Genomic DNA, 18,984 nt, shown 5'->3' on the forward strand with positions numbered 1-18,984 from the left:
CACGTATTCATTGTAGCATCCAAGTGAAACTATTCACTTTCCAAATCATTTTGGGTGTTTAACGCTTCCAAGCTATCAGTAATTACGAAATAAGAAAACTGAGACCCGCCATTTTGTCGGGCGCGGCTGTTCTAGTATCAAGAGACTCTTGGGAGAACGTATATACTTATCTCTTTTCTTGTTTTCTTTTTCGGTCTCTTCCGTTTGATTTGTTTCATCGTTCACTTTTCGCGTCGCGTGTTTTAGTATTGTTCATTAAGAGATTTCTGAAAGAACGTATATATTCATCTTTTTCTCGTTTTCTCTTTTTTCGCTTTTCTCCGTCGGTACGGGCTGCACTTTCGCGTCGCGTGTCTCGCTGTTGTTTATTAAGAGATTTCTGAGAGAACGTATTTATCTTTCTCCTGGTTTTCTGTTTCTCTTTTTCGGTCCTCTTCGGTTGTTTTATTTCCTCGTTGTCTTCTCGCGTCGCGTGTCTCGCTATTGTTTATTGGAAGTTTCTCGAGAGGAGGTCCTCTCTTTCTTCGCAGTTTCTTTCCGACCTTTCTCGTTGAATTTATTTTACCGTTATCCTATCGCGTCGCGTGTTTCGCTATTGTTCATCGCGAAGTTTTTCGGCAACCAGTAAATACACACCTCGCTGCGATAAACCCTTTGCACTCGGAAATTTCATTTGCCATTGGCTCAAACACATTTGCCGCGAGATAGTGACGTAACATTTCGTTCCAAACAAAATGACATATTATTGAGAATTATAATGTAATTAATCCATTCAAATGACACTTGAAATAATATTTTAATTTATTAATATAATATGATATTATATTACAGTACAATAAATCAAACTTTTATAGTTCCATTACACGTACGATACAAAAGGCTAAATAATTTAAATGAAAGTAATATTAATACAATGGATTTATTGATACAAGCAAGTACTGATGATAATATCTATGATAATGACATTTCGTTTCGACGACGTGTTCGACCGACACACGCAGCATCACGCAAAGAGAGTTTAATACAAGCTGATCGTTTCATTTCGCTGGGACTCCAGCGCGGGGCCTCCTCATCGACCGAGAGGTTAATTGGGCGACTCGGATAGAAACTCGAATACATAACCAGTAGACTAAACAATCCTTTCATCTCGAAGAGTGGTCAGAACTAATCTTCCTCCGGGGGAGTGGCGGAAAACGCGAGCGCACGATACGCGTCGCCTCCGCCTCGTCCGCTAACTTTAGCTCCCTGTAAACGTGCCTATAAGCGGTGAATTAAGCAAATAACTCGTCACGCGCGTTCGGTGTCATCCACGGTGTGCTGATTCACGAATGACGGAGAACACGAGGAGGAGAATACCGCGCACGAATATCAAAGCCGCGGGATCGCGGTGTTACACGTGTTCGGGGATGAAGGCACACGAAGTAACGCGAATGGGTAACACGTGGACGGCGTTATCTGTGAGCTGATCCGCAAATGTAGAACACAGAAACATAAATTTAACACGAGAATCAAGTTTGAACACTTGAGAATAGGAACATGCGTTTAATCGAAGATTGAAAGGAATAAGTAAAATGTGTACGGGTAACGCGTAAGGAGTAACGCCTAAAGGCTGATCCGCAAATGTAGATAGAGAAGAGAAAATCTGTAGGTTTAAAATCTTCGGAATATGCAGGTGTAGTTGCCATCGAAAGGATTAAAAGTAGAACCAGAAAATAACACGTGGACAGTATCTACAGGTTAATTCACAAATGTAGAAAAGAACACCTACAGCCAAACCTCAAGTCTATAAAACGTGGACAATTTAGCAAAGATCAAAGGGACCAAAACAAATCGAAAGAATCAAGTAAATAATAAATAGTGCCACCTAAAGTACAGTCCACGAACGTAAAATGTGAAAAGGGAAATCTAGCGTACAATGTCGAGCCAAAAATCGCGTGATCGTGTCGGTTCGGCGTGAACCGAAGGACGTATCGTGGTAACGAGTAATGACGACCAGTGCTTTCGAGGGCAGACCAGCTCGAATCCCTAGTAGTAGGAGGAATGATTTTTCAGTCATTATTCCATGGCAGGAGGTCCGGACGTTTATGACGGTGACGTCACCGTCTGACGATTTGAACGCTCTTCCGAAACTGAAAACCAGTTTCCCGCGCACGGCGGCTGCGACGCCGGACCTCTCCTCTCTTGCAGCCGCCTTGGGCGCATCGCAGACGAGCTGCAGCTCGGCTACCACGACCGCGAATTCCCTAGAAACGCTTCGCCGTGGGCCAGCCACTAAATCCTTCGGCGGGACAGCGCGACTCGCGAGGAATTTTCTCACCGCCGTTACCGTTTCTATTATCGCCGTTCACTGCCACGGGAATTCTGACCGTTTCGTGTTACGCTGCATTATTCTCGAAATGCGAATATCCCGCGATCAACGAAGGAGTCGACAGATTTTATGTTTCTGCAGAAGAAAATGGAGCTGTTAGATCATTCCATAAGTAATTAGAATAATGTATAAGTAGAAGTTGATGATTACCCTTTCTTTAATCGTCGTGGTGACCACTTGTTTGTATTTCTTTTTGTTTTTTTTTTTATAGGAATTACAAGAGTATATTGAGATTTTGATTAATTCCTTGACTTTACAATATCGTGTCAGACACGTGACGAAAATTTTAAACTGCATTTGATAGAAATAAATGTTATACTTTTTAATATAAATTAAGTATTACTTTTCTATTATCAGTCGTTAACCTTTTGAGTAAGTATAGACATAGAACGAGTATCAACATTCTTTCATTTTCTAATAAATTATTAACGATGAAATTAGTTGTATCGATCATAGTGTTTTCGAATGCACATTAAGAAAATATACTTAATGGTTTCTCGATCATCTGTATCTCTACAATAATTGTAAACCGAGAGTAGTAGTTACAGTATCAATACTTATAGTGTTCACATAATACTTTAACCACCAACTGGATGAAAATGATCTATTCCAGATTTCTTGTTTCACAATTATCGCAGAGATACAGATGCTCGAAAGATCGTTAAATAAATGAATTTCCCAATGTGCACTAACATAATATCTACTCGCACGTGTAAAGTTTCTTCGAACACCCAAGTTCAGGGAATCGTCGATTCTCATCGGCGAGAACGATTAAACCGATAAATCGTCCACTAATCTTCTCGTTTAATGTATCGGCGATGCTTTTGATTGAATCGCGATCGAGTCCAGTGAAGCGTATTATTCGCGGCGGTATTGCGGCGCTTCGTGCCCGGCTTCCCGGCGAGTTTCCATCCCGTGAACGTGGAATGCAACGAAACGGTGCAGTGAAACGGTTTATTGCTGTTTTCAAGGCTCCCGACGCTTCTCGGTGCATGAATATTCATCTTCCTCCATGGTCCGAGGATGGTTTCGCAATGCCGCGTGACGTTCGAAGCGTTCGACGACTGTTGTTCCGTGGTCGCGTAACAGGTTCCAACCTACTGGAAATCCGTGGCTCGTTGAAAAAGAATTCTACATCGATAATGATACGGTTCCCGGGACACGCGTTGCAGGCTCTTTCGAGGATAATGCTACGACCGGAAAGAAGCCGTTCCTCGCGTGAAATTGAGAACATGGAACGAAGTTCGCTCGCGCGAAGTAATATCCTCGAGGAAGTCCTTTTTGAGAACGTGCCTGAGGTTAGTGGAGTGGTTCTGTATGGGACAGACGCGTTACGGACCTTCGGATCTGATGCATATTATAATGTAACATTGTTTTATTGGTTCAATATCGGATAACATATCAAAACTGTGACACAACAATATTAGGTCATCCTATAAGTAACGTTTCTTTTAAACTTTGTAACGTAGACTCGCGGAACTTCATCGAAAATCACAGGAAAACGTTAATTGAAAAATTGGGGAGAGAAACAGTAGTCGTTACGTTTATGATTAAAGGAAACGAAATATTTAAATTTAAATATTCATTTTTCACCCTAAGAGTTAGCATCCTTGCTTTCATCCTGTTTCTATTGGTAAAGTAATACACTATCACTATTTCATTCGAAATGCATGTTATTGGTTCATTGAATGCTACTTCGTTGTTAGGCAAACGCAACTGAAACAACGAATGAAAATTTGAAACTCTCTTCGAAAGTTGTCCTTCTAACGAGGACAACTTATTTTCCGAAAGGCTCTTTCCGCGGTTGCACAATACTGCATCGAAGTATATAAAATGAGAAAAATTCCATGAAAAGAAGGGAAATTAATCGCAAGACGCGGGAGCGATTCGCGTCGCGACTCACGCGTGCGGCCTCTCCCGGTTCAATGTCAATGTTGTAACAATTATCGTTATGGTTGCATTATATTTAGACGTATCGGCGGCTCGTGATGGACAAGCGGCGTTCGTCCAGATAGGCGTCCTTTTTGTGGCCGACGGCGCCGCCGTATCTTCGGAACCGGAGGATGCAAAAGAGTGAAAGAGAGGGTTCGCGCAATATTTATTAACGCTTTTTGCGGAACAGTTATGAAACGCGATATTTCGCTCGTCGAAACCCCCCACGCGCGACCGTCACGGTTCTTTTTAATAACGACACACCGCGCGCTTCCCTTTTGTCGTGCGACCGCCTCCGCGCTCGCGCGCTATTATCCCCTCGCCGACCTTTCATATCTGCAATATTATACTCTTCCCCGTCTCATTTTGTTTTTTTTCTACTCCCTCGCTCCCTCTATTCGCTATCTCAAGTTTCGCGCGCGAAAAGTTCTCCGAAAACAGATCTGCATGCTCCGTTTGCAGATGCTCCTTTAACTTTATCGAAGATAGCCGCGCGTTCGTTTCGTTTCAGTTTGATACGTAATTTTTGTTGCAGACATTCATTCTCGAATGTTTTTAAATGTTTGATTAACCCTCTTGTATTCTTCTTCTGGTCGCTATCTCGAGTTCCGAGCGAAAAATTCTACGAAAACAAATCTCCTTCCGTTTGCAGGCGCTACTTTCACTTCGTCGAAGATAGCCACGTGCGCGTTCGTTTCAGTTAGATATTTCATTTCCGTTGGAGTTACACGTTCTCGAATATTTTCAAATAACTGAATGGACTGATAGCGATTGAAGTGAAATATCTTCAAATTTTGTTCTTTAAATATAAATACAATCGCGTCTTTGTTTTACAGGCCTAATTAACTCTTGACTGCTATCAGACTCAACTCTCCACTGTTATCTAACATTCCGCATTATTTAATCTAATTAAGTAATTTAATCTGTCTGCGATCACCGTTGTTCACTCGCAATGCGAATACGCTCGTATATTCCCTAATTAATAATGCGAATGATTGAAATTATCGAAAGCCATAATCGAAGTCAATTCCAACCTGAGAAACTTGGGGCATTTTGAAGTGTCCCGCGTTGCCGTTCGGAAAACGATCAATGATACGTTTCCGACGCAAAAGCTGCAAAGAGAAAGAAACGAATGGTAAGTCGAAGGGTGGAAGAAGGAGCGGACGAGGGAAACGGACCTAGGGCAACGGCGAACGAGTCGCGCACCGCCTTTTGAATATTTAAAACATATTCGCGTCGGAGAGTGAATCGCGCGCGGCAACCGCGCGCGCAGCAGCGTGTAAGGCGAACCACCCGAACCTGATTTTCAAGGGCAGAAGTGCCAGCGTAGAATTGGGCATGGTCATGTATCGCGACGAGTATCGATCGCTCTTGTTGCAAACACGACGAACCCTCTCCCTTCACGATTTTGACTATTCCCCACTGTCGTATCACCCTAGCGATGCGCTATTGCGTCTTATTCTGCCCAAGGGGGATGAAAACGACAGACGTCCGCGATCCTAACTCGACTGCGTCCGATCGTCGCGTAAAATAATTTCCTTCGTCGGGAATAACACGCGGACTGCATATTCAACTTCCAGTTACCTTTTGACTATCCAAATTTCGAATAGTTTGTGCTATGTCCAGTTTAGATGTAACAATGACAATAATAATGTAAAGAATAAAATAGTTTTCTTCCTCAAAAATGCAGCACGATTCGTATTCAACTTTTAATACTTCGTTGCACCTGACATTTCGAAAAAAGTCTTCTATAAGAATGTTTGTGACGTGTTGTCTTGAATTCTAGCTAAGACGTAACATATACCTCTGAGATGAACGATGAATTCCACTCTTTCATCGAGGAGGATACAAACGAATGCTTGATCTTTAAATGGGTGCTTGAAGTCGATGCGTACGATTGAAGAGTAGCGATGGAATAACAATTTCAAGCGATTAAGCTCCATTATTTTTTGTTTCCTTTTTTCCTTTGAAACGCCTGAGTATTCTGTAACAGTATCGATTCGAATTTGGAGAATAGCATGGGAGAGATACTGTGCACCGTATTATTTCAACGATGGAGTATCGTTTGCAGTCGTTACTGAATTCTAATTCAGCGAACGGTTGAGGAGAGGCGACGGAGCAAAGGGGATCGAGAGCGAAGGAGTTCGATCATCCCAGAAAAGGTTAAACGACACATCATCGACCGTTCGTCCGACCGTTGCGATTCTTTTCACGTGCCCCTTTTTTTCCCCCTTTCCGCGGAACGTATAATTACGGCGAGGTCGTAACTCTAGCGACTTCTATTTCGAGTGTTAGGGTCGCCGATTGCGTGCCTCTCGTCACCGACGTTTATTAAGCGTTGCGCCGCCGCTTTAATTACGCAACCAGCTCGCTAAGCGGACCGAAGGTCGTCGACAGACGGCAAACGACTTTTGCATCTGCACCGATCGACGCCGAAACATCATCTCCTGTTCGGTGTACAACCGGATTACGGATCTTCTTTTTGCCTCGCCGCGATCAATGGATCCTATATTCGCCGCGAAGAGATCTATTTTCCTCCTATCATCTTTTTCTTCGAATTTTTTATTCGAAGCATTACCTGAAGCATTGATGGATTTTCTGTTCGATTCAGAATAGCAAATGGATCTCTTTTTGTGGACGGATCTTTTTTTTAATGTAGAGCGATCGATGGACTTTATTTTCGGTATAAAGCGGTTTATTAATCTTCCGCTTAGCAATGAATAGTTAATCGACTTATGTGTTGCAGATAGAACCGACAATGGACTCCTTCTCAATATAGAATGCCTAATGGAGCTTGTGTGAGATGTAGATATAGAATTGATGAACCTTATTCGACGAGAATTAGTCCTTGAATCTTCTATTTAGTATAAAGTAATTAAGGAACTTCTTTTTTATGCAGGACAGTAGATTTGTCTTTGCATATGGAACAGTCCAGAATATAGAATCGTCAGTGGACATTTTTTTCAACTTAGAGCATTCGACAAAGCTTCGTTTCGACATAGAGCAATCGATGGACTTTATTTTCGATATAAAATCATCTGCAAAACTTTTTTTCGGTATATGGTCTATCGACGATCGATTTTTTCAATGTAGAATCGCCGACAGACGTTTCTTTTCAACATACTGCATTCGATGAACGTTCCGAAGGCATTGAGTCACTCAAAAACAGAGCTCTGCCTTCCACAATTAGCGTTTCGCCACGCCGCACAGTGCGTTTGTAGACAAAACTCCCAAAGTCGACTATTCACATAACGAAATTTAAAGATTATCAATGTGTTGCTAAATAGTCCCTGTTATACAAAATGATTTTCGTTTCAAAAATCCCAATTTTGTGCAGATAAATTCCGTTTCTCTATTTATATAATGTTAGAATCGAAACGCAAAATATCCGTTGTCACTGAAAAAACGTCATAATATCCCCATAACGTAAAAAAATATATAATCACCGTATGCTTAGCTCTATGCTTTACAACTTTTGTCGGAAGTATTTTTTCATATCACTCGTACTTTTCAAGTTATTTTAAGTTATCGAGTTTTGTCCAGAAAACAAGCGTTTGGCCGCGCTGTGCGCCGCTGTGATAAAATCAAAGTTCGCACGTGTTGTGAACGAGGCTTTAATCGCATCAAAGGGGGCGGGAGACGTTGGGAGACGAGGACACGAGAGTGGCCGCAAGGCCAAGTCCGGTGACGGTATATTACACCGGCAGTGTCGGGCACCTTGACCAGACGCAAACACGCCGGTGCAACGTTCGAAACTGAGTGCACGCGAGTGCAACTGGTGCGCTCTCGCCGAGGCGACGCCGTTTAACCCACATTTTTTAATCGTGGCGTTGAATCCCCATCGAGAATCTCGGGGAACCCTTTGGACAATTCTACCGACCTTCTACGACCTTCGAAACCTTCATGAATTTTGAACGAATCTTTGGGAATCATTGGAGAAGCACCTAATCAGCTTAAAAGGCTTTTCGAGAAGCTCGAGAAAACTCTGAAACATTCTAAATTTCATTGAACAGATGTTAAAATATCTTGATACGATGTCCTGCTAATTCTGGTCCCTGGAGAGTAATTAAAACAGCATCAAAGACTCCCTGCAGTTTTCAAAACTTTCGTTACGTTCCTAAGTAACTTCATTCGCTAAACCAATCAACTCTGCAAATTGGCGGATAGAAGGATTTGCAGAAATCATAGACATGAAGAATCTATAAGGCGGTTTGCTAAAGTTTGAAACATTCAGAAAGGCATAGTCATTCAATCGTTCACTTTGACCCGTGAAGGATGCATTCGTTTCAGTCGAAGATCTTCGCCAAGAGAGGACCAGTGTTCTCGCGATCTTCGAACTGGCTGCGCGACAGACACAGAAAATCGGTTAGGCAGACCGAGAAGAAAGGAACGTGACGTCAAGCGTGCAATTACCGATACACTTAACGGCGTCCTTAGCCAGCCTCGGGAACGTCCAGCCGGTTCTCTCCGTTTCCATCGGCACGGCGGCCTCCTCTTTCGCCGGTTTTCCCCGCCGGTTTTGATCGCGCGCTGTCCGAACCCTATTAAAATGTCGTTTGTCTTCCCGTCGGAATATTCCCCCGGTCCCACTGCGTCGTGACGAGAAAAAAAAGGTGTCACCGGCTGTACGAGGACGTGTTCGCCCCCAACCGGAGCGTGGAAAAACAAATCGAAAGAGGATGACGACGTGACGTGTCCAATCGTGGTTTTAGAGGCTGTCGTCGAATGGCTGATGCGATTTCATGAAAAGAGGATGAAAAATGGATGAAAATGATTCGTTCGATCGTTGATGTGTACATACTTATTGATTCTTTTACAAGATTTCTGTGTGGTTTCCTTCTAGCAGAAGGTTTCACCTTTTTATCAAAGGTTTTCGATGTGTGGATCTTAGAAGAAGGTTCACTCGCAGATTTAGAAGATTCTAGTGAACCGGTAACTCAGGTGAAAGAGGGTTTATATAGAAACATAAATTAAGAGTTTATTTCTGAAATTTTTATTTACTTCTTGTGTGGCAAACTTTGGTGTAAGGTTTTCTTTGTATACACGAGAAAAAGGAGAATCTAGAAGGTTAAAGTTTGAGTTTTGTCTACCTAACTTCTGTCCAGCGATGCCCAAGTTAGCTCCGCTGAATCACTGATGTTGTCTTTGTAACTCGCAGAAGAAAGAGAGCATTCATTTTAGAACTGAAGGATATCACAGAGAATGTGTCCACAATTCTAGGATTCTCTTTAGAAGTTACTTGAGAAAGTTAAAATTTGATTCTGGACACTTTTATCTAACAACTCTTGGTAGCTGTGCTGAATTGCAGATTTTCCCTCTGCGAATAATAGAGTAAAGAGAATATTCATTTCAAAATTGAAAGGGTGTCTCAGAATAGATGCCCATAACCGCAGAATCCTTTTTAGAATTTACTTGAAGAAGCGACAATTTGTTTCTAGAAACTTTTGCCCGCCAACTGTAGCGTCCTTAGCTTTATCGAATCAGTAGTTTCCATTTCGCGGATCCTTGAAGAAGGACTGTAAAGGCGGGCAAAGTGGGACGGTCTTTCTAATCATGATTCCGCAGGCCGCGCGATATTTTTCGATTCTCGTCCCGCGCGACGCGGCTCGGCCACGTGTTTCCTCTAACTGTAAATCGCCGAGACCGCCTCCTTCGGCTCGCCGGGTAATTAACGTGGCTGCACTTTGCCACAGACGAGATTGATCGTCCTCGATCCGGCCGCGACGGGAATCGCGGCCAACGCGGGTTGAAAGTAAAAGGGCGACGCGCTGTAAATATTAATGGGGTAAAAGCGTGATTCCTGAGGCGTTCGAAAGCAAGCTCGTTCGCGGGTTGCGAAATCCTCGTTTCCTTTTCATTTACTTTCGCTCTTCGTATCTTCGCTCCTCGTGCCTTTCAATTCTTGAACCTCCGAAAGATGAAAGAATTTTAATACATCTTTGCATATCACCGTATTTACACCATAATACAAATTATCTTCTTTCTCAATTTTTTCGTTTGCAAGAGCCGAATAAATGTTACGAACACATAGAGAAATAATAGAAGATTCTTATACTGTCTACGAAAGTATAATTCGTTGAAGTTTGGTTTAACCCTTTGCCATATAATATCGAGTCAGACTCGTGAGAATGTGTTCAAATGGAGATTAAGAGTTAAATGCCACTCAATTATTTTGGATTCAAATTAAGTACTATTCTTCTGTTACTAGTATAACGTGACAATGTTCTGAAATCAAGGTGGACGTAGATGAACTGGCGATTCTTATTCGCTTTTGGATCAATTATTAACGACGACGTTACCATAGTGAGCGCGATTATGAAAGAAATCATAGGTCAAGGGGTTAATGAAATGGAATTTATCTTAGAACTTTTATTAAATGCTATTGCATTTGGGTGTATTTAATGTCTGTTTCGTTGAAGAAATGAAAGCTCAACTGCGAAAGTTATTATTGTATCAATGAAATCAGCAATCGTTCATTATTACACCCCACGCAATTAAAATCTTCTCGAACGGAATGATTTTATGTCGATTTGCATCAATGTTTAGCTGTTTCTTGGACAGCATATCCCGCAGTTGTTCTAACGTTACGATAATTTGTTGTTCCAGGGTTGAGTCTGGACAACAGCAATATGTCCATGTCGTCAGTGGGGCCACAGAGTCCTCTCGACATGAAGCCGGACACAGCAACCCTCATCAATCCAGGGAATTTCAGCCCTTCCGGCCCGAATAGCCCGGGGTAAGTATCATTCGAATAATCGAAATGTTCCCTGACAGACGACCGATCCGTTAAACTGCGTATCATCGAGCAGCGGTCTACATTAATTATATATTATTGATTATCCACTGACAAGCACGATCAAATCGGTTCGACAGATATCGAGAAAATGGTATTCTGCACATCGACAGACGCGAATCGAGGGTATACCATCAGCGTAGTCGTGCCCCAGAAGCGAACGAGCAAAATACGCTTTTCCATATTCTTTCGATCGCTGTTATTTCATTTCGCGAGGCGAAGCTCGTTAGAAGCGCACAATAGAAGAGAAAAAAGTTAGACCAGCAGAAGAAAATCGTTAGACCGCGGAGTCACGTGCGTTTGGAGAAATTTGATATTAATTGTTCCAAACCCATACAAAATATATATGAAATACCCTAAGTCTAATACCGTTTATATAATTTGCCAGTGGAAACTATGATATACGCGTATGCATTTCATTTATCTAATTACGTCCTTACAAATTTGAATTTTGCATGAAGATCTGCGGTCTTATGTTTCTTTTAACTCTGTCGCGATTCTTTATCTACACATCTCAAGTGTATTATTGAAAAGATCCTTGAATTTTTCTCAATCTCAAGGGGTTAAAAGGGGAAAACTAACTTAAGGGGTTAAAAGAAAAAATAAACGAAGTGATACGATCATATGGAAAGTGAAAGAACGTGACAGAGTTAACTTTGCTTTTTCTTCTTTCCTGAGTGAGTAAGAAACGATAGAAATATGTTTCCGTCTACAGCTTCAGTCACGGTTGGGTCACTTTGTGTTTAGAATGTTATATTTATATGCGAAGAAATTCAGTTGAGTATTTTGCTCGAAAGCCAGCGGGGGGCAATAGCGTTGTAGGTCGAGTTTGTTGTTATTCTCTTCTTTGCATGTAAGATCCTTCAACGCTGGTTGTCACAGCAACCTTCTGAGCACGTCGCCGAGCGGCCAGAACAAGACAGTCGCGCCCTACCCACCGAACCACCCCCTGTCCGGCAGCAAGCACCTGTGCTCGATCTGCGGCGACCGCGCCAGTGGCAAGCACTACGGCGTCTACAGGTGAGTCTGACCCCCGTCGTTGAATTTTTAACCTGTTAACCCTTTGCGCACGAATGCCATAATGGAGACTTCGAACTCCGATATCTGAATTCGAAAGCTGCGAATGAATAATTTCACCCTTCGCGCTACTCGATTTATGTTCAATGTCGTTGGGTGTGAAGCTGTATTTATTTTTAGGGTAATGAATGAAAGTAATTTACACCGAAGAATTCAACGTTTTATATTGATTTTATTCATTATCATTACAATAAGATTGAATTTTTATAATCTCTTAAAGTGTGGTACTTTTTAAAATAAATTCCAACGTTCTATGAACTTCTATTGTCATCTCCAGCATGACATACGAGTGCAAAGGGTTAATTATTCAAGTAACGAGTGACTGACAGAGTTTTCTTTTTTCCAGTATTTAATACTTCGATATCTAGATTCTTTATGAAAAAGGTTTAACAAATTCTTGTCCGCGAAGGGTTAACACGTAGACTGCCACGAGAATTTGTAGCGTTTTCCGTGATATTACTTATTCCCTCGTAACAAAGACAAACGGTATTAGAAATTATTGCTAACGATTTGGTATCGTAGTTCTTATGTCAGAAGAATTCGATACCAATTTTCTTATTGCAATTATTTACTATATTTTAAAACGCTTCCGGCCCGTTAAGGGTTAAAATTCTCTGTTCTCTAACGAGATAAAAGAATGATTGAATTAAATAAAGGTAAAAGAGAACAATTAAAAGGTAATATAAAAGATCATCGGTAGTCAGCATTGAAGTTTGCCGCTAATCTTTTCATTGATTCAGTAATTATGTATTACAAATGAATTGTATGCTCCTTGAAAATAGCAGAAATTCTCTGATCACGTAGAAATGCGGCCGTGATCTGATTAGCAGATAATATTTTCTTCCAGCCGTATCGTCATATAAGCGAATAAATTGTTTCAATAGCGACGGTCGAAAGTAATTCCCACCGGACCGAGTTGAAACCGAGCGAAACTTCTGCTATTATTGAATCGATCGGTTCAGGGTTCCCGGATTAGCTCGATAATCCCGGCCGCCCGACACCAACAACTCTTGAATACCGTATTAATAAACGTCATTTCACCTAGAACCGATAAACGACCGGCGTTACAACCGAGATAAAAGCTTGTTCCTTCCATTTTTCTTATTCCTCCATTATCGTGACCTCCGACACCGGGTCCCGCGTGTTTCTTATCGCGGGTGAAAGTGGCTTGGGATTGCCTTAATCTCGCCGTGGAAAAAATCAACGTTTAAGCGGAAAACACGGGGCGATCCTGATAGAAACAACCAATAAATCACTCGAAAAAGAAACCAAACTAAAAAATCGAACGGTTACGGATGATTTATATGCGTCGAGTTCACTCGTGTTCCATAAATGCTAATCCATTAATCAGGCAATTCTTTAATAATAAAGAAACCTATTACCAATAATAATAAAGGTAAGGTATAAATAAAGAATTTTCTAAAACGATTCACCAGGTGTAAAACAGGTATTTCATTTCCGCCGTTGATTAAACGAACGCGAAAACAAGCATAAGAGATCAGCAATTACTATTATTACCGCTATTAACGATCTTATCAAGTGGAAAAGAAGAAACGCGAGACGATCTCAGCAGGAATGTTATCTTCGCGCAAACAGTCTGCATAATTCCGAGTATTCACGTGAAATCGGATGATTCGATCGTCTCCCGTTGGATGGACGCGTCGGTGACATGTTAGCTATTATTCAGCTGTTTATTAATAACCGGATCGTCGCAAATGCAACGACGCGGCGTTTGCATAATCGGCGAGCGACGAACTTCGCGTACGATAATAAAAATGTCGACGAACCGAACGGCCGTGAGCGAAGAAGAAGACGATCGGCGACGTGACTTGTTGCTAGAATCGCAAATTTCGCCTCTGCCGTCATCATTCGGTCACGAACCACGACGAAACTCTCTTCCTCTTCTTCCTTTGTTGCCGAATCTGTCGCTCACGCTGTAAAAGATCGGTGCGCCGATCATTAGTTGCACGCAACGGTCGCGCGCACCCAGTCGCCTGAAATCACGTGCCTCTCACGTGTCCGACGCTACTTCGATCATTGTCCGATCGTTGGCGGTCGTCGGAAATCAAACTTCGCGCGGCACGATCGTGTTTCCCGTTCAAAGTTGCTCAAGCATGGTGCTCGTTACACGACGTTGACTTCCATATTATTCTTTATTCCTATTCCTATTACCGATACTACCTGTCTCAATAGCCTTTTTTATTATACACTTTCTTCCGACGAACTAAAGATACTTACGGAAGCATATAAAGCGAGTTTCAGTGCACCAGTTGCACCTGCTCGGAGCACGCCACGTTCGTTCGTTTAAATCGCAACGGGAGCGCATAAGTTGTTTCCAATGTTCAATATCTGTACGCATTTGTCCACCTGAAAGTATCGATTCTTCTTACGAATAACAGAGAAACAATATTCTTCATTTGTAAACCATTCGTTCTGTCGAGAAGTTTCTATGCGTGTAATAATTCCACAAAATAGCATTTGTCAATTCAAAGAACAGTAACGAGTCCCTAGGACTCATCCACCGATTTACCCAATGTACCGGAGTGTTAAAGGCCGGTACACATTATCGATCCGCTCTCGATCCACCTTCGTTCATCGGAAACAATAGGCAAAGAAAGGATTTCGGACCGATAGCGTGTATGGGGCTTCAGTTCTCGCGGTCGCGCCGAGTATCCCCGAACCTGAAATACCAGGATGCTAATTAGCCCCGTGGATCCGAGGCTATTGAAAGAGGGAAAGAGAAAGACAAAGCGAGAAACGATCCACTCCACCCGCGACGATCGAGGCAGGATCTGACAGTGGTGTTGCGGTCTCTGTGCGATGCATCTGACACGCCGCGCCAGCTTGGGCCTTGATAATGGCCGTGATTGCTTAATTAGCTGCCACTGGAGCAAAGTGCCTGCACGACCAAGACGTTCGAGCCTCTCCCCCCCCCCCCCCCCCCTGTCTCTCTGTCTCTCTGTCTCTGTCTCTCAATTCTCTCAACCTCTGTCTTCTCGTCTATCTCTCTCTCTTGATAGGAACTACGGCTGGCTAGCCGTCCTAACCTCACGAGCCACGGCAAGTCCAAGGTTGCCGGGGCTCTGATGCAACACGCACCGAGACTCTGTCGGTCGGTCCTACTAGCCAACGTGTGGGAGGCATCCTCTACAGCAGAGGTTCCCAAAGCGTGGGTCGTGACCCACTGGCGGCTCGCGAATTGATTTTAGACGAGATAGCTGAAAGGTTGAAAGCTACGTTTGGATTTTCATTGACAGTGGTTCACTTCTCGAGAACACGCCTGGAAAGTTTCCGACTTTAAATCGTAGCGAAAGAATATATTCTTGGTTAATTTCCATGATATCCCTTTGAGATATTGCCATTTCTCTTCTGCCAGTTTTCGAAACCGGGTTTCAGCCCATAACAGTTTAGGGACCGCTGACTATGTAGACAAGAGGTGAATGATGGGTCATAATTCGCAACATTCTTTCCTGAGAAGCTTTCTCTAGCTTTATCGCTGCTTCTTTTGTAGCCACTTTTTATTTCGAAATTTCGAACCTTTTATTATACTTGGCACTTACTTGAAATGTACGTTTCAAACGTGCCAGTAACGCACTGCGGCAAAGAAGTGAAACGCTGTGAAAATTGACTAAGAAAAGGATAGATTTCGAAAGGTTGACCCTTAGTACTAAACGCCGCTGTGATATTGACGTCCGGGTTGTGACATTTTAAATCGAAAGCTGCAAATGAATAATTGAATTCCTTAAAACTAGTCGTACCGACACTTTTCCTACCGTAACCAGTCAAATAACTACAAAACAAAGGTGAGCAAGTTAGATGATAGATGTTTTTTAGTAGAAACAGGAAGGAAAGACAAAAAGTGAAGAACTGATTAATTAGACAAGATAGAAATTAATATAAAGTTAAACAAATAAAGTAAAACGCAGAATTTTAAATCCGGTCGTTTGACCGGTTTTCGGTTTGGTATTAAATAACGGGAGATCGAAAGATCGATACATGGTTTCCTTTCTTTCTAGTCTTTAAATGTGTTCGAAAGTTTGAATGATTTAGTCATTTGAACGATTCTCCTCCTCGAAGGGTGAATTATAAAGTAGTATCTGTTGATCATGTGTTTGTGGCATATACACGTAACAGGAACCGATTGTTTTGGTAATGAATTTTTATCACGGTAATATATTGTCAAAGGCGTGAAATGTTTCCTGATATAATTGGTTACTGCCTGGCAGTTGCACAGGGACTGATTATTTCACTGGAAACAAAGTGGCGATGCTTCTTTTATTACCCGTTGCATTAGTCCGTTTCTTAAAGTATTTATTTCAATTAATTAGAACGTCATGATTCCGCGGCTTTCATGGACTCCGGAAACGAAGGATTATGTCTGGAGGGAAAGGGAATTGAAAAAAGAGGCGCGTTGAAGGGAGGGAAAATGGATCGGAGCAAAACCAGCATTCCTCCGTTCGAAACACGGCTTCTAGCAACAACGCGTCTCGCTCGCGCGTGTCCCGCGTCACGCGTGTTTGCCTTTCGTGTAAACTCGCCGAGATCAAAAGACTGCCACGGTGGTCCAGAAGTCATGCATCACGTGTTGCAGTCGTCGGGATGCGGCGCGCAGAAAGTCTGTTTAATTTCTCGCGAAACGAGCTGTTCTTCTATTCAGCCTCGTCGACGATTCCATTTAATCCCTTGTCCTATGATTTCTTTCGTAACTGTCCTTGCTAGGATAACTTTGTCCTTAACACTAGAACTACCAAGCAGTCGAGTTGACTTCTCCAAATTTTTCTATAGAAACGCCAAGAGCACATCTATCGAGACTTCGATCACTCAAAACTTAGCTTGCGTATGGATTTCATAATTGATTTTCTTAATCTTGCATCGAACAATCCTAATTTTATTCGATGTACGAGGTACGAGGATGTTAACACTTGTTAACACTTTATCTAGCTATTAATAGACTTTCCAGTAACTTAGAATCTCATATTAAAAAATCACCTAATAATTTTTTTTGATCAATAGTTCTCACACCATAATTACATTATATTACTCAATACGATTTGCTGATTGGAAATCACGATTATCATTGACATTAAAACAGTCATGAAGAAATTTTCGGATATTAATCACTAATCTTCGATAAACCATTCGCTAACCATCAGTAGATAATATCTTACAAGAAAATATCTCTTGAATCCCCATGAAAAATCTGTATAGAGCTCCGATTTCGCGGCACAACGCAGTGAATCGAATCGAACTCTTCTTGGGGATCGATTTTTCCTGAGTAAATGGATTCGTATTTCTCGTAGGGGCTGGAACCGGGAGACAGATGCATCCATCCGTATTGTTATTCCCGTTCTAAAAGATTTTGTCGTCGAAAACACGCGTAAATCTTCGCCGCGTAGCGCCACCGATAAAATTCGCCCGGCCCCGCGCGGATTCTCGAATCCCGAGATCCGCGAAGGTCGAATATTTTGATGCCGAACGAAAGCCACGGGATCACCGCGCGTCGTTTCTCTTCACGCCGGGACGTGCGTTGGATTTACGGACAAAACAAAAGCGGAACTATCCAAGGGACGAACTTTGATTCATCCTTCACGAGAATCTTCTGTGTATTGTTCGTGTCATTTTGCTATTATTTCGTAACAGAGATGAATAGAGGCTACTAATTACGGCACTGAAATTAATAATTGTTTGGTATCGTAAGTCTTATACAATTGAAGCAGTTATTGATGATCGTGGCAGTCAACGTGTTAACACTAGAATTATTAGAATCGTATCATTTGAAATAAATAATTTCAGTTGTCTTGTTTTGCAACTATTTTGAAAATGTTCATTATTTCAAATCATATGGAGAATTATATAAAGTATTCTATGAAGTACTGTGGAAAGAAATTTAAAAATATTTACTCATTGTGCAACTCACAAGCGACTGTATCGAGTTGCAATTGTCACGATCGAGTTCGATCATTTTTCTTCTACTTCTGTCAGGACTTCAGCTTTCCCAGTTACCCCTGTCAGTTCAGTTATTCTTCTCCATCTTCTTCTTCTTCTTCTTCTTCTTCTTCTTCTTCTTTTTCTTCTTTTTTTGTTCCCTTTAGAAAATTGAAATCTCTTGCTTTTATTCTTCTTGCCAGGTAGATTCATTCCTCAGTCTTCCATATTGAGTTTAGGTACCCTTCGTTGACTACCCCTCCGAGTTCAGCTTCTCTTCTTTTGCTACCTCTGCAACCGAAACTACCCCTCCTCTTCTTCCTCTGCTAACTCAGCTCCTCTTCCTCTGCTTTCTGTTCCAGTTCAACCCTCTTTCTACATCCCCTCCGAGTTCTCCAACCCTCTTCTGCTCCTCCTCGAAATTCCACTCCCATTTTTTGCTGCCTATTTAAATTTCATCCCTCTTATACTTCGCCGTTCGTGGGTCCCGTCGTTCTGTACCGAATGTTACATTCGAAGAAGTCTTCTGTAGCAGGCACACGCGAGGAGAAATAATACACTAGCGGAATTAAATTCAACCTCTATGTTGCGTCGCATCCGACCTTCAATTCTTACGTTGGCAACTAAAATATTCGTACCCGTTCGAATTGTAGTGTTACAATATTTTTGCATAAATTTTCAGAATCAAAATGCAAACGATCCAATGCAATTCTGCCAAATTTTTGTGAGAATAGAACTACCTGAATCTTGCGAAAGAAAATATGGAAATGGTTATTCGACTATCAAACTGTTAACAGGATTCTTTTCTTCTCTTCAACTTCATCCACCGAGTTTCCAAGTGTTCGTTTTTCGTTAACCACAGGGGCTGAAGGGGGCATCATATCCACGT

General features: G+C 42.0%; 1 protein-coding gene across 17 annotated transcripts in view; it reads left to right on the plus strand.

Moving 5' to 3' along the window:
- The window catches only part of usp (retinoid X receptor ultraspiracle), an 83,935-nt gene that overhangs the window by 54,847 nt on the left and 10,104 nt on the right, over nt 1-18,984 (plus strand). For 14 of the 17 annotated variants that reach the window (XR_012998155.1, XM_031987496.2, XM_031987593.2 and 11 more), the window contains 2 exons: nt 10,907-11,036; nt 11,952-12,113. Coding sequence is in view for 16 of the 17 variants with exons in the window: in XM_031987496.2 (XP_031843356.1) it covers nt 10,907-11,036; nt 11,952-12,113 (292 nt within the window). In the remaining variant the exon portion in view is untranslated. The remainder of the gene's footprint in view (nt 1-10,906; nt 11,037-11,951; nt 12,114-18,984) is intronic. The other 3 variants (XM_076365522.1, XM_031987577.2, XM_076365523.1) reach the window with 2 other exon arrangements.

Source organism: Nomia melanderi, chromosome 3 (assembly GCF_051020985.1).
Source record: "Nomia melanderi isolate GNS246 chromosome 3, iyNomMela1, whole genome shotgun sequence".
NCBI lineage: Eukaryota > Metazoa > Arthropoda > Insecta > Hymenoptera > Halictidae > Nomia > Nomia melanderi.